At 44.2% G+C, this 14,194-nt stretch overlaps 1 protein-coding gene across 4 annotated transcripts in view; it reads right to left on the reverse strand.

The window, feature by feature from the left end:
- The window catches only part of LOC146776237 (dynein axonemal assembly factor 1-like), a 668,903-nt gene that overhangs the window by 101,645 nt on the left and 553,064 nt on the right, over positions 1-14,194 (reverse strand). For all 4 annotated transcript variants that reach the window (XM_085638027.1, XM_085638025.1, XM_085638028.1 and 1 more), the window contains one exon: positions 12,303-12,665. In XM_085638027.1, the coding sequence (XP_085494153.1) occupies positions 12,303-12,665 (363 nt within the window). The remainder of the gene's footprint in view (positions 1-12,302; positions 12,666-14,194) is intronic.

A 14,194-nucleotide genomic window follows, 5' to 3' on the forward strand; every position in this document is an offset into this window, starting at 1 on the left:
GACTGAACCATCTTAATTGTCTTCCTTGTGTAAATTGCTTGTCCATAGGCCTACCTTTAATTCTACTCTGAGGCATTGTACGACCTATTCTATTGTTTCCAGAAACCAGGCTACTTTCTGATGCTTAGCACATTCCATATTTAATTTCTGTTGAAAACTAGCCAGTTTCTATACATAATCATCTGTTAATTCTGTAGTCATAAGTTTAGGGTATTCCATTTGTTGGGGGAAGACTATTTCACGGTGGCTTATTGGCCCCCTAATAGTTCACGGTACAGGGCATTGGGATCGCTGCCATTACACCGGGTTACCTGGATCCCTTTTTCTGATGCATAATTCCAAGCATGTATAAACACGTAGTCAATGGGATAGTATTGAGCACCTATCCTGAATGTCTGTTTGGCTGGGCGGTCGGATTCCATTCTGCCATTTAAACTAAATACCCCTTTGAGCCCAAGGACTTCCCCAGTGCTACATCTTGTCTAGTGGGAGTGCAATTGGGGAAGTCGGCTGGCTCTATATCATATGAGCTCAATATTTCTTTAAACCAGGGATCAAGTTTTATTGGATTAAGTTTGTAATTAAAATCTCCCAATACAATTATCAAATCATTCTCATACTTTTCGCACAAAGCATCCATGTCGTCCTTGAAATGCCCCAATTCCACCTCATACTCCTCCTGGGAACCCCATTGTATATAGACATTCACAAGAATCACGTAGTCGCCCTTCATTTCTGTAACCAGTAGGGATACCTTGCAAACCAAAAACGCTTTACATGATGCATTTATTAACATTACTTTTTTCCCAATCCTGGTTGAGGTGAGTGTCATAATTCCCCCAGAGGGACGGCCAAACCTTTTTTCCTAACAGGTCTGTGAATTTGGGCAAAGCCTTCAATTACAGGGGTATTGTCCCATAGTCATCTTTCCTGCAAACAAATGATCTCGGCACACTGGGCTAGTTGTTTTATGCTTTCAACTTTTGTCTGACCTCCAAGACCATTTACATTCCATGATATCAATTTCAAGCTATGCGACAACCCATTTTTCTAATCAATATCGCTGATGAAATCAGACTCACTCTGATCCCACCGAAGAGAGCCTAGATAGCTAATTTCTGGACTTACCCCAAGGTTTACAAGGCTCAGGGTTCACAACATCTATGTTGATGTTTTCTCTATCCCCACATGCCCCGGCTATCAGCTTTACTTTACTTCCCCTAACCCTGCAGGATATTTCAAAAAGGTGCTACCTTGTTTGTTACCCCCCTCAAATTCGACTTCTGGCATTATCCTTATCCCTTCTTTCAATATCTCCTTTTCGGTTTTTAAAATTGCTGCCTTTACCAGCCCTGAATAGACTTGGACCTTAATGATTTCCTTGCCTTTACTATTACTGCTCTTTTTCAGTCTTGGACTTTATAGCTGGGTCCGTATCATCTCTCTGGTCCCTCCTTGGTTCGTTTGAGGCATTCCCCTCATGTTCTGATTCTTCTGCACCGGTCATAGAAAATATCCGTGGGGAAGAGGAAAGTCTAGGTTCCAAATTGGGTTAAATTCGGCTTAGGTTACTATGGTTAAGAAATGATGCATCTAAATGTGGGGCAAAATAATCTGTAACCTCCTGTCCATTTAACTGCTCTTTATTAGAGTCCTGGGCACTCACTGGCGTACGCATCCTCTTAAAGTGCTTGCCCACGAAGTCCTTTATTGATTGAGACACTAGCGCCCCCCTTTCACACTGGATTGAGTAGTATCAATTATAATTTTCTTCCTTGTATTTCTCTTTGAAGCCCTCTTTTAATTTTCCTCAGGGTTATCCATACTCTCTACTAGGATCCCGTTTTCAACTATGGAATCATTAAGCAGTGTAGGGTGATCTTTCTGCACTTTACATGCTTTTGACTTCCTTGGTGCCATCTTTCAGGGCCCTCTTCGGTGTCCCGTATAATTATGAAGATGTTTAGAGTGAGTGTGTATGGCAATTTGGGTAGAAGATGTGAGGATCCGGCTTCCTTGCTACCAGTGAGTTGCTCCACTGTTTTGCCTCCACCACCCTTTGCCGCTTTTGGACTAATGCCTGGTGTAACTAATACTGAAACAATGGTTGATGAAGATGACTTTTATATAACAGTGGTATCCTGTAAATAAGTGGTAAAACACTTACCTCTGCTGCGGGATGGCTGGCTGGCCATGACTCACACTAGAGCGCTGGGAGTTCCTCAAGCCTTGGGACATTTGCTTTTTCTTCAGATTTTCACACTTTTGTACGCTTTCCAGTCTTTTCCCAAGATGCCAAGATGTTTCCAATGCTAGACCTTCTGTCTACAACAACGCCTTACTTGTGGATTGGCCCCCTGCTAGGCTGCTGGACTTGGGCTGCTGGTAATGGACTTTGGAGAGGGGGATTAGAGGGGGGGAGGAGTTGTAGTTCTACATTGAACTGGGGACTTTAGCCCCTACACCTCCCTGATTTTGTTATTGGCTTTGCGTTACGTCAGTAGCCTTACATTTGCCCCCCTCTCCTGAGCTTCCTTGATGTTGCTAATGTGTCCCTGTTGTCTGGTTTCCTGATTTCCCTAATTTTGGGGGCCGTGCCTACCCCTCAGGCCCCCAAACACAAACTCTAGCTCCTTGCATGCCCACCGACCGCCTGCCAGCCACCAAGCACCGGCCAACCACCAGTGTCGTTGGGGCTCGTTGGGGGCTCGTTGGAGCTTGCTATTCCTCCAAAATTCTTTCTCTCTGCTTTTTCAGCGTTTTTCTGCTTTCGCCGCTCTCCCAGAGTTTAAACGGTGCGGCGTTATCGGTGAGGAGCGCAGTCTGGGAGTCTGTGGAGTCCGTCTATCAGCGTTACGTTGCACGGCTAGCCCACACAGCGGAGGTACTGCCAAGAAGTTGCAGAGCTGCTCTCACCGATGTCCAGGATCAAGGATGAAACACAGAGATTATAACCCAAATTTCCTGGACTCGTTGCTGTGGGGGGGAAGGCCCTGGATTGCACTGTGTCCCGGACATTGTCTTCGAAGGAGACAGATGCGCTTTAGCTCATTGATAGTGAACCTGAAGAGTGCCAAGAGGTTTGCAGTCATCTGATTGTGATTTATGGCTGACAGTGGTGAGCTGGCCTTCAATAACCAGTCATCGAGGCAGGGGAAACTGGTTTCCCTGACCTCAATGGGTGGGCAGCATCTACCGCCATGACTTTCATGAACACAGAGGTGCACTGGTGATGCCAAAGGGGAGCATGGTAGGCTGAAAATGCTCCTGGCATACCCTGACCGCAGATAATGTCTTGGGACTCCAGGACGGGTATATGAAAATATACGTCCTGCAGGTCCAAGGACATCATCCAGTTGTCCTGGCCCATGGCAAACAGGATCTGGGACATGAACATTTGGAATTTTTTCCATCTGCAGAAAGGTATTTAGAGACCAAAGGTCCAAAATCGCCTTGTAATCTTCAACCTTCTTTGGCACAAGGAAATAACAAGAATAGCAATCTTCTCATCTTTCTAAGTCTGGTACCCTCTCAATAGCACCCTTGGAGAGTAAAGCTCACACCTTCTGTCTTCTGAAATTCACTCCGATGTGGGGGGAATATTTGACAGGGCATACAGAAAAGACAATGAATAGCCATGTTGGACTTTTTGTGAGACCCATCTGTCAGATGTGGGTATGTACCATTAATGGAAAACTAAAGTGGCTTAGTGGCTATTGGAGCAGGGGAAGAGGAATGGGAGTACTGATGCCCCAATCTGACCTGTGTGCTGCCTTCCAGACCCACATTCACAGCTCAAAATGCCTGGGATGACTGATGTACCCGTGGGGAAGGCTGTCTTTGTCTGCATGGCAGCCCTCTGGGATAAACTCTAAATATTTTTAATTGATAAGGAAGCTGCTTGCCAGGGGTTAACAGACCCAAACAGTGAGCTGTGGCTCTATTCTCTTTAAAGCTCTTAAGGGCACAGTTTGCCTTCTAACTGAAATGGCACGGCCCATCCAAAGGCATATCCAAGAGGGAAGCCTGTAAATCACAGGAAAACCCAGTGAAGTGCATCCACACATGTCAACAAAGTACATGAACTCCAGTGTATGGCCTGAAATAACAAGTTGCGTCACCAATTTGTCTGATGTTACAGCTTCTCAAGCAGGAGCAAACCGGGAAATTCCATCCCCCCCTCCACATTTGCATTGTCGGAAATGGGAAAGGGGGCAAAAGCAGAGAGCCAAGCTCTTTTCTGTTTGTCACCGGTGCGTGACTCAGAAGCACTTCTCTTTTTTCCTGATTATCTCCCATAGGGCTGCCTTTGTCTACGGTTATAGAATTATCCTTACTCATATCCAGATTGTCTTAGAGGATAATTTGACCTTTGACTTCCATACTAGTTGAATCCTCCCCTAAACATTTGTGATCTTCAAAATGCAAGAAAATTAGAAGATTCAAATCTGCGTACCCAGAAGAGCCTCATCCACATGCTTTCCGAAAAGAGTAAGGCCTTCGAAGGGCATGTCCAAAATGTTTGATTGCACCTCAGGACAGCAGGTTGTGGTCTGTAGCCAACGATGCCTTCTTAACACTGTTCTGCCTGCAAGCTGGCCAAAACCTGTATTAGAGACATCCAGTGTTGCATCAATAATAAAAGAATAAGTGAGTTCTCCTTCTTTAAGGATAGCTCCCTCTTATCCTCTGGGATGAGTCAAAGCAAGGGTGCATTATCATGCCACATCCGGTGATCATAACACCCTAACATTGCCAAGGCGTTGGCTGACTTGATGGAGGTCACTGCCTTTAGATGAGAGTCTCTACGTCGACTATCTTGAGGTCCGGAGGATTGTGTTAGTGGATTTTAAGATCTTCTTTGAACCATTGAGGAGCTAACTGAACCCTGCTTTGTATTCCCAGTGAGACAAACTGAGGTGGAGTCTAGAGCCTTCTATTTTTCTCCTGGCGAGGTTTCACTGCCGTAACCATAACCGGAGCCTTCATTAACTTTAGACCTTCCGACCAAATAAAATCTAAAAATGGTATAGCTCTCACAGGCTTCAGAGGTTGCTCCCTAAAGTCATACAGGAAACATTGTTGATCTGTGAATTTAATTGAAAATTAAACTTCTTTGCAGCTCTTTCCATAAGAGAATTAAATATGGAAATATCATCTGTCTGATCTTTAGGAGCAGGTGTGTCATCCCCTTCCTTTGGAGTCACAATATCGTCCACCATATTATCTTGTCCTCCATCATCTTATGGAAGTTCACCTTCTTCCTCATCCACATCAAAATATGTAGATTGATTGGAGTCATTTTGGCCTATACCTTCAGGCGTTGGTGGGACCATTGCTCTCTGTACAACTCTGGGTGACTCTCTTGGAGGTGGCGAAGAAGGTAGTTGTGACTGCTGTGGAGAAGGATTATCTGGTAAATGATATGGCTGTTTTGGACTATTAGGCAGCTGCTTTGGCATTAACTTTTTTTAATTTTCCATCATTTGCTGTAATGTAGATAAAATTGCCATAGACACCTGGACTACTTCAGGATATCTGCGTTGCCTAGATGGTAAGTGGGATCTTGAAGCATGAGGACCGCAATGTTGGAAATTAATGTCTGATTAATTGTGGTTTTCCTCTATGTCCTCTCCAAAATAAGGGACATACTTTACATTTAGTTGCACGGAGTTATAAGCAGTTAGCAAAACACAGTTGCTTGCTTCCTCTCCCTGATCAGTATGTAAAATGTGAACTGGTGGCAAAGTTTATGCAATTAGAAATTAGAGGTTCCAAAAATGTATTCTTTGAGGGTGTCATCATTCTATCACCGAAGAAGCAGGTTCCATTGTTGACGGGATTGGCGTCGACGTAGTCAAGAACTGCATGAACAGAGTTGTTAAAGTCTACCCTTTTGGGCTCATCGTCGACAGTCTCGTAGACAACGTAGTCAGCGATGGTATCGTAATCAATGACAAGGTTTGAAATTTTGAAGATTTTTGACTCCTTCTTCAGAGGTTGATCCTCTGTCTGTCCCTTAGATACATGTTTTCCTACCTTACTGACAGGAGGGGATGCTGCAAGCGCTGCTCCAAACAAGTCCAATTCAGGAAACTGAATACGTCTCCTTTTTCGCATTGCCTTCATGTAAGTGCTTGGAGGAGCACCTTTTCCAGAATCTTCCCCTGAAGAGGGGGCATCTCCTTTAGAGAGAAGAAAATTCTCTTTAACCATCAGATTCAATGCCGACCTTGTTTCTCTTTCCTTAAGATTCTTAGTTGAAAAACGTCTACAAATGTTAGATTTGGAAGCCTTATGATTTAGATAAAGGCAATAAATACACTTATAACAAGGGTCATCGATGTAAACCTTTTTAAGACCATGGGTTGAACAAACCTTGAAAACAGATTTCTTGTCTCTGTCAGCCATGGTGGCAGTTGGGGAAAGTTGGCTGTCAAGTAAGAAGATCTCCCTGGCCCAGAATGTTATACAATTCCTCCTAAAAAAACACTCACAATACTTTGGTGCTGTAGATAGCATTGGTTCAAATCCAGGGCAGGTCAGGAAAGTAACACATTCAAGGTTCACTGAAAGGTTAGAGCAGAACTCTGTCAGGGAAGTCCTTCACAAACAACGTGCGGTAGAAATTTGAGCTATGCTGGCCTCTAGGAGGAATGGGAGAGCTTAATCTCCTATCTTAATGGTTGAGGTTTGGGTTCTTTCTATTGAGGTGGAAGGATGTGCTACTAAGTATACAAAGTGTTTCAGGCTTATGGCCATTTTACACTGTATACAGTATGTTGTATATTTTATACTGTATACTGCTATTTTAATGTACCGGGAAATCCCGGCCTGAAGATGGGGAAGGATTCAAGCATTTGAATACATAAATCATCCAATGTTGGAGAACCTGGGTTGTCCTTTTGACTGAATCAGAGCCAGACTGATAAGAACATAAGTTACTTACCTGTAAACTGTGGTTCTCCAGTATTTGGAGTCTCTTTCATAGATTCACATGCTTGAATCATTTCCCGTCGTCATTGTGGGAGTCCCACGGTACATAAAATAGCAATATATATGTATACCTATATACATAGTATAAAAATAACATAGCTAAAACATTCCATAGGAAGTATTGTAACATAACTGTCAATAGGAAAAAACATACCATTTTTTTTAGCTAGTCCAAGTCATTAGATATAGTCCAAACTCCAGCCAATCAGGCGTCAGCACCCACTAGAACCTTCTCCCAAGAGGCTCAGAACCCTCAGATTTTCAACCGCACGTCATGTGAAGGAAGTCTCCCTGAGCTCTGCTAAGTACTTCAACTTTTCTTTTCAAGAATTTTGCTTAGATCTTCTTTATTATGTCTTCTACTAAAAGATCATACTTCAGACATTGGGAGTCTTGTGGGAAATTGCGACTTCACTCTGAGGACCCACACAAGAAGTGTATTTACTGCCTACATCCTGACCATCAGGTGAGAGATTGTAAAATATGCAGGACTTTTCCTCAAAAGACCTTAAGAGACAGAGAAGGACAACTACTTCTGTGGCTACAGAAGCTCAACATGAAGGATGACCCTGTATCTGATGTGGAGAGTGATTACTCTCTTAAGACTGTTGACTCTAAGAAAAGGGCTAGTGAGGCGGATATGTCATCTCCTAAGCTTAAGGTGCTGAAAAAACATAATTCTTCTAGGCGTGAAGATCAGTCTTCCTCATCGAAAGGGACTCCAGCTCTCCCTAAGGCTCTCTCTTCACCGTCTACGCCTCCGAGATCTAAGTCTCAGGCGTCAAAATTTATCTCTGAGAAGCCTTTACCTCAGAAATCTGGCATCTCGTCGACGAGCTTGTCATCGATTCTGCCGTCGACGAAGTCCTCCGTCGTCACAACTACGACGGTGTCTTCTCCGTCGACGCTGGTCTCAGTGACGGTGAGGCCTAAATCATCTACGGTCTCTCTCTCTTCGTCGACGATGAAAAAGAAGAAACCGTCGTCGACGGACGCTTCTTCGTCGACGGGATCCTCCAAAGATCTATTGGCTCCGTCGACGCTAACCTCGTCGATGCCCTCCTCGTTGATACCTGTCCTGTCGACGGTTGTCTCGTCGACGCCTGCTTCATCGACGGTTGCTTCGTCGATGGTTGCTCCGTCGACGACAGTGAAGCCTTTGCAAATGGAGGAACAAGTATGTCTTTCGTCGATGGCTGCAGCTTCGTCAGCGGAATCTCTGCTATCGCCTCCAGGATTGATACCTCTAGTGCCTTTGAAACCTTCAACAGCTATTTTGCCACCTTCTGAACCAAGGAAGATCTCTTTGCTTCAACGTAGACAGTCTTCAATGGATCTTTTATTGCCAATACAAGCTTCTCCTAAACTTCCAGCGCAGCTTTTTGATTATGGGATGGAGGAGGAGGATTCAGAGGAGGATAATAGGTTCCGAGCAGCTCGTAGTCCTTCGGAGCGCCTCATTAAGTGCCAGGACATAGATGATGAACAAGACTATGACTATTATTCGGAGCCAAATATTCAACCATAATCTGAAAATCCGGCTGCACAGACGCCTTTGTCACTCATTTCAAATTTGCAACATATGTTGGATGACTACTACCGCCGCTTTCCACCTTCTGAACCAGCCTCTTCAATTCCTTAGACGCCTATTCCTCCTCCTTCTTCGCTCATTGGGCCACCTCCTCCTGCTTCTCCGGTGCCATTGACTGCTCAAAACATAGAGGACACTCATACAACTGATGAGGGCAGAGAGGAAGGGGAATTAGATGATAGATCCCTTCTTACTGAGTGGGACAATTACCAGATCCAGACTCCGTCACCTACTACTCCTACCCCTGTTGATTCTCCACCTGTGGATATAGGTGGATTTCATGTCCTCATGGACAGAGCAGCCAAAAGATTTCATCTCCCTATGGTCTCAAAAGACGAGGATTGCTTTTTATACAATTTCAAAAGTCAACTACAGAAACAGGTTTGGGCAATACCTATAATTGATTTCATCTGGCAGGAGGGTTTGAAACTCATGAAGACCCCTGCCTCCATCCCTGCAGTCCTGCCGCGCTTAGATAAAAGTACAAGGCATCAGACAATTCACCAGCCTGTTTAATTGGTCAAACAAAGCCGGATTCGGTTATTTCGCAGGCGGCTCAACGTCGTGACAGGAATCCTTCTTCTTCTTTGTCGGCTCCTCCTGATCGTGAGGGCAGACACCTTGATGCCATTGGGACAAAAAATTCCACCATGGCGGCAACTACTGTCCGGGCGGCTAATTCCCTGGCCATTCTAGGCTGCTATGATAGGCAAATTTGGACGGACATTTCTCCTTTTATCGATCTGTTGCCTGAAGACTCAAAAAACGAAGCTTTAAAGATTCTCCAGGAGGGTGAGAGGATCTCTGCTGAGATCATTAACTGTGCAGTAGATATCTCTTCTATGGGTTTTGGCCAGCTGGGAGGAGCAGCAGTCCTCCAAAGGCAGGGCTGGTTAAGAGTTAAATCCTTTCGCCAAGAAGTGCAAACAAAGATTATCGATATGACTTTCGATGGAGAGTCACTTTTTGGACAGCACATAGATGATGCCCTCCAACCAATTAAAAAAGATACTGACACCGCACTTGCTCTTTGCAATTTAGGAAACAGCCTTTTCGTGGTGCGAGAGGTCATGGTTCCTCCTATTCCTTTTGAGGAGGTTACAATCAGAACAGACAGTATCAGTCTTATCAGAGACAACAACGGTACTCTTCCTCACAGCAACATCAGATGTACTGTCAACCACCAGCTGCCTCTTATAAGCAGTACAGAGGAAAATCTTCATACAGAGGCTGAGACTCCTCAAAAAAGCAGTGACAGCCGCCACCTGCCGACCACTCTACTCAACAACCCAGCCAACGTTGGAGGACGAATCTCCCATTTCTTCTCAAACTGGTCTGCCATCACTACAGATCATTGGGTTTTGAACATAGTATCCAGAGGACACACCCTAGAATTTGTAACATTCCCCCAAATTCTCCTCCCAGAGGTCCTCCTCCTGCTCATCTGAAAGAACTCTTATGCCAAATCAAGGTCATGTTAAAAAAAGGAGTGATCGAAGTGGTTCCAAACTTACAAAGGGACCATCCTTTTGACTGAATCAGAGCCAGAATGATAATAAAGCCTCTGCTAGCGTGTATGCCCTGGGAGAGGCACCGGATCAATGTCCGAGTTTATGATTACCGGCTGCACATTTGTCATCTTGTAGTGCAATATATCGACTGAGATCGAACTGAAGCCAGTTCGGTGTCCGGCAGTAGTGAATCTTCTTCCAGCACCTGTGGTATCAGCAATGGTGCAGATGTGAAAGGGACTGGTGCAGGTCCTGGAGCCAGAGTGGAAGCCTATACCAGTGTTGGTACGGGGCCTGAGATGGATGCCAAGAATAGATCCACCTAAGTTAACCCAACTGGGGGCCACTACGATTGATGGCCTCTCATTCCTGGTTTGCCTTTGGGCGTATGAGAGCACATTTGTTGCACAACTTCAAGTGGTGGCTTGAGCCCAGACACCAGAGACACACATTGTGTGGGTCTGTGACTGACATCTGTTTTCTGAAGTTGCAGTAAGGTTTAAATCCTGTCATTTTGGGCTGGGACATTGTCCCCTAGCCCACTGGAATTCATATTTGGAAGTCGTTGGAGACCAAAGAAATTTTGAGCAGAGCTCTGATTCCAAGTTGAAAGGTACAGAAAGAAAGGAACTGATGTCAGCATACAAGCTTTGCTCTGTCACTTCTGGGGCAGTATGGAACTAATGCATAGCAGAACGGTGCCACCTAGCAAGTGCACCAGCACAGCTGATGAAAAGATTTCCAGATCCAGCCTGGTCCCTGGGGAGTATTTTAAGGCGAGGAAACTGCATTTGGAGTATCCAATAGAAACAAACACTTGTGAGAGTTCCTAAATTTTCAAGGCAAACCAAACCTTAGAACACCCTTTCCCAAACCCTCAGTGCTCATGGCGGAGGAGTCCGATCTTGTAAAACCAATAATACCTGCCAAGAATCACTTGTAGGTGCTTGGCAGGCATAGAAAATGTAAATTTAGTAGTTAAATATGTTTATGCACAAATTTACCTTTGTGAACCAGGCCCAATGTATTTACCTATCACTCAACATTCCAGTATTGTAGCAGGAGCTAATGCTAGCCTGGCACTAGTGTTCTGAAAAAGGCATTTGTAATTTACTGAAGAAATGTTTAAGCCATTTTAGTATAAATAGCTAATGCATGTGCATTCCTTAACATACAACTAAACTATTAAAACTCAACTCTCGGGCTTGTCCATAGTAAATACATTTTGCACAAGTGGTGCAGGTGAAGAACACAGATTTGAAGGCGGACTATATTGATTTATTGATATTGAAAACCTGGCATTTGGGGACAAAAATATAAGACCTTTGTAAAAGACTAACTTTCATTTGCGGGAAAATGTTATTTGTTTGAATTGAAAAACAGACATGAGAGCCAAACTACCGTATTTTCAGAAGTCAACAAGTGATGTAGCGGGCAAATTTAGTTTATTTACCAAAATATGAAAAAGCATGAATTAGGGCAATATGATGCCTGGAGGACATTTTTTATTTATTTTTTACCAGAAATGAAAAGCTGTTATTGTACAACAAAAGGTTTTGGTACAAATCTTTAGCTCAATTTGTTCTCGTTTCCAAATCAAGACGTAATATTCATTTCCTTTGTGCAAAACACAGAAAATGTGCACACGCTTAATATCTAGAATTTAAATAGCTGCTATTGAACTCTGGCAAGGGTTATGGTCAAACCGTCTCAGAAAAACAATTTAAAACATAGATAATGTGGATTACATCACACAGAATGAACCTTGAAAGCTGAATGGTCATCTTTGCAGTCCAATTCCCAGACCACACACTACCACCTATCTGTTCTGCAAGCATAGCCTAGATCACGATGGGCTCAATGATTCCCACAGCGGTATGGCTGTTACTATTTGCGTTTTATTTCCCATTTCCGCCATTAATGGTACACATTGTACACCTGGTAATTAGTAAACCCTGTGATACCCAAATTACAAGATGTGCAATTTTAAAAGACTGATCGCGATCCTGCCCATAATGTGTTACAAATATGTTTATTCTCTCATCACTGTCCCTAATAACAAGATCAAAGCTCAGTACTAAAACCTAGTTGCCCTTGGAACACTACTGTCAGTTAAGGTGGTGGAGTACCTTGTTTAGAGTGCTGTACTTTAGTTAAATATGTCGACGTAATAAACTTATGGGGTATAGAGCATAATTCCTTACCTTGTTCATCACGGCTTTCTTCAGCAATATACTTGTCAGTAGGACGCTCTTGTACGATAGTTTTTTTAGTGTCTTCTTCTGTGCTGTGTTGTTTTTCTTCCCCAACATACTGGACCTCTTGATGTGTTGAAGCATCTCCCTGGAAACCTGACTTGGCCAAGATTTCCTGGTCAATCTGGATAGATTTGTGATCTTGATCAGACATGATATGATCTCCCTGTGATCTTTCATTTGACAGCTCATCAAATGCCTCCATACTTTCGTTTACAAATTTCTGGATTTTTCTTTGTGTTTCCTGCTCCTCGCTGGAGCGGGAATTGTCTTCTGCATCCTTAGTTACATCATCAATGGGTGGAACTTCTCCTGCAACAAACACAGTCATTAAAAGAGGCAAGGGTTGGGAGAAGTGAAAAAGAAGCTACATTTACTTTAAAAGTTGTAGAATTAACCTCTGATGTACATAAAAGGCATTAATCAATACCCAATAAGATCAATCCTAACACGAGTGCATCAGATAAATAAGTTTGCCTTTAGAATAGATTGCCTTTAGAATAGATTGACAGCCCTAAGCTCCCACACCCGTTCAGTAATTCTAGTTATCAGCTGTCTTTCCCAACTGTTCCTGTTTAAGACCAGATTCTAGAGAAACAGACAGGAGGTTTATTTGATCTTTAGTCAGACACGAGGGAGCACCATGGGTTACCTTTGCAGCACAGATCACAGAGATTCATTGTTACATTTTTTCCAACTCAAATATGCATGATAGATATACCTCTTGGCTCAAAGGGACAAGAAAACGACTCACCATCAATAATGTTGATTCAGTGTGATACTGTGTTCTGCAGATTGGTTATCCAGCTGCACAGTAGGACACTAGAACATTAGTTTAGGTGTTGCTTTCTGATGGACTATTATTAGTATTCTATAAAATTCATTAAAATATTTATACCCAGCTCCCCTCGATGCTTGGAAGTGCCTTCTTCCTCCGTATGCCTCCTCCCTCCGTACTGCTCCTAGGGCTGCTCCTGCCATGTACTGATTAGTTTTAGTTTTCTTGTGTCATTTTTTTGCCTCGTTTCTTTTCCTGTTTTCTGCGCTTCCCAATGCCTGCCTCTCCAGGGTCCCTCCATGGACCTACTTAATGGAGGCAGCAGCATGGCCGCATCAAGCATGTATTTACCAGCTTCCCTTCGCTGCTTGGCAGTGCCTCCTTCCTCTGTGCCTCCTCCCTCTGTACTGCTGCTAAGCTGCTGCATGTTAGTCCTGGTCAACCAGTTTTAGCTTTCTTTTTGCCTCATCTCTTTTCCTGTTTTCTACGAGTCTCGCAGCCCACTCAGCGTTGTTCTCGTTTCTCGCCACCCGCTTCCCGTCTACCCAGCGCCCCTCCTAGGACCTCCTTAATGGAGGCAGCAGCACAGTCACATTAAGCAGGTCCTCAACAGCTCCCCCTCGCTGCTTGGCAATGCCTCCTTCCTCCATGTGCCTCCTCCCTCTGTGCTGCGGCTGGCGCTGCTTCTACCATGTACTGGTTAGTCCCGGTCAACCAGTTTTATTTTTCTTTTGTCATTATTTTGTCTTGTTTCTTTTTCGGTTTTCTGCCAGCCTCGCTGTCCGCTTGGTGCCGTTCCTGCTTTCTACCTCCTGCTTCCCACCGCCTGCTTCCCCAGCGCTCCTCCCCTCACCGAGGACCTACTTAATGGAGGCCGTAGTGCAGCCCCATTGAGCAGGACTTCACCAGCTCCCCCTCGCTGCTTGGCAGTGCCTCCTTCCTCCGTTTACCACCTCCCTCCATACTCCTGCTAGGACTGCTCCTGCCCTGTACTGATTAGTCCCTGACAACCAGTTTTAGTTTTCTCTTGCTGTTATTTTGCCTTGTTTCTTTTTCTGTTCCC

Source organism: Triturus cristatus, chromosome 12 (assembly GCF_964204655.1).
Source record: "Triturus cristatus chromosome 12, aTriCri1.1, whole genome shotgun sequence".
Taxonomy (NCBI): Eukaryota; Metazoa; Chordata; class Amphibia; order Caudata; family Salamandridae; genus Triturus; species Triturus cristatus.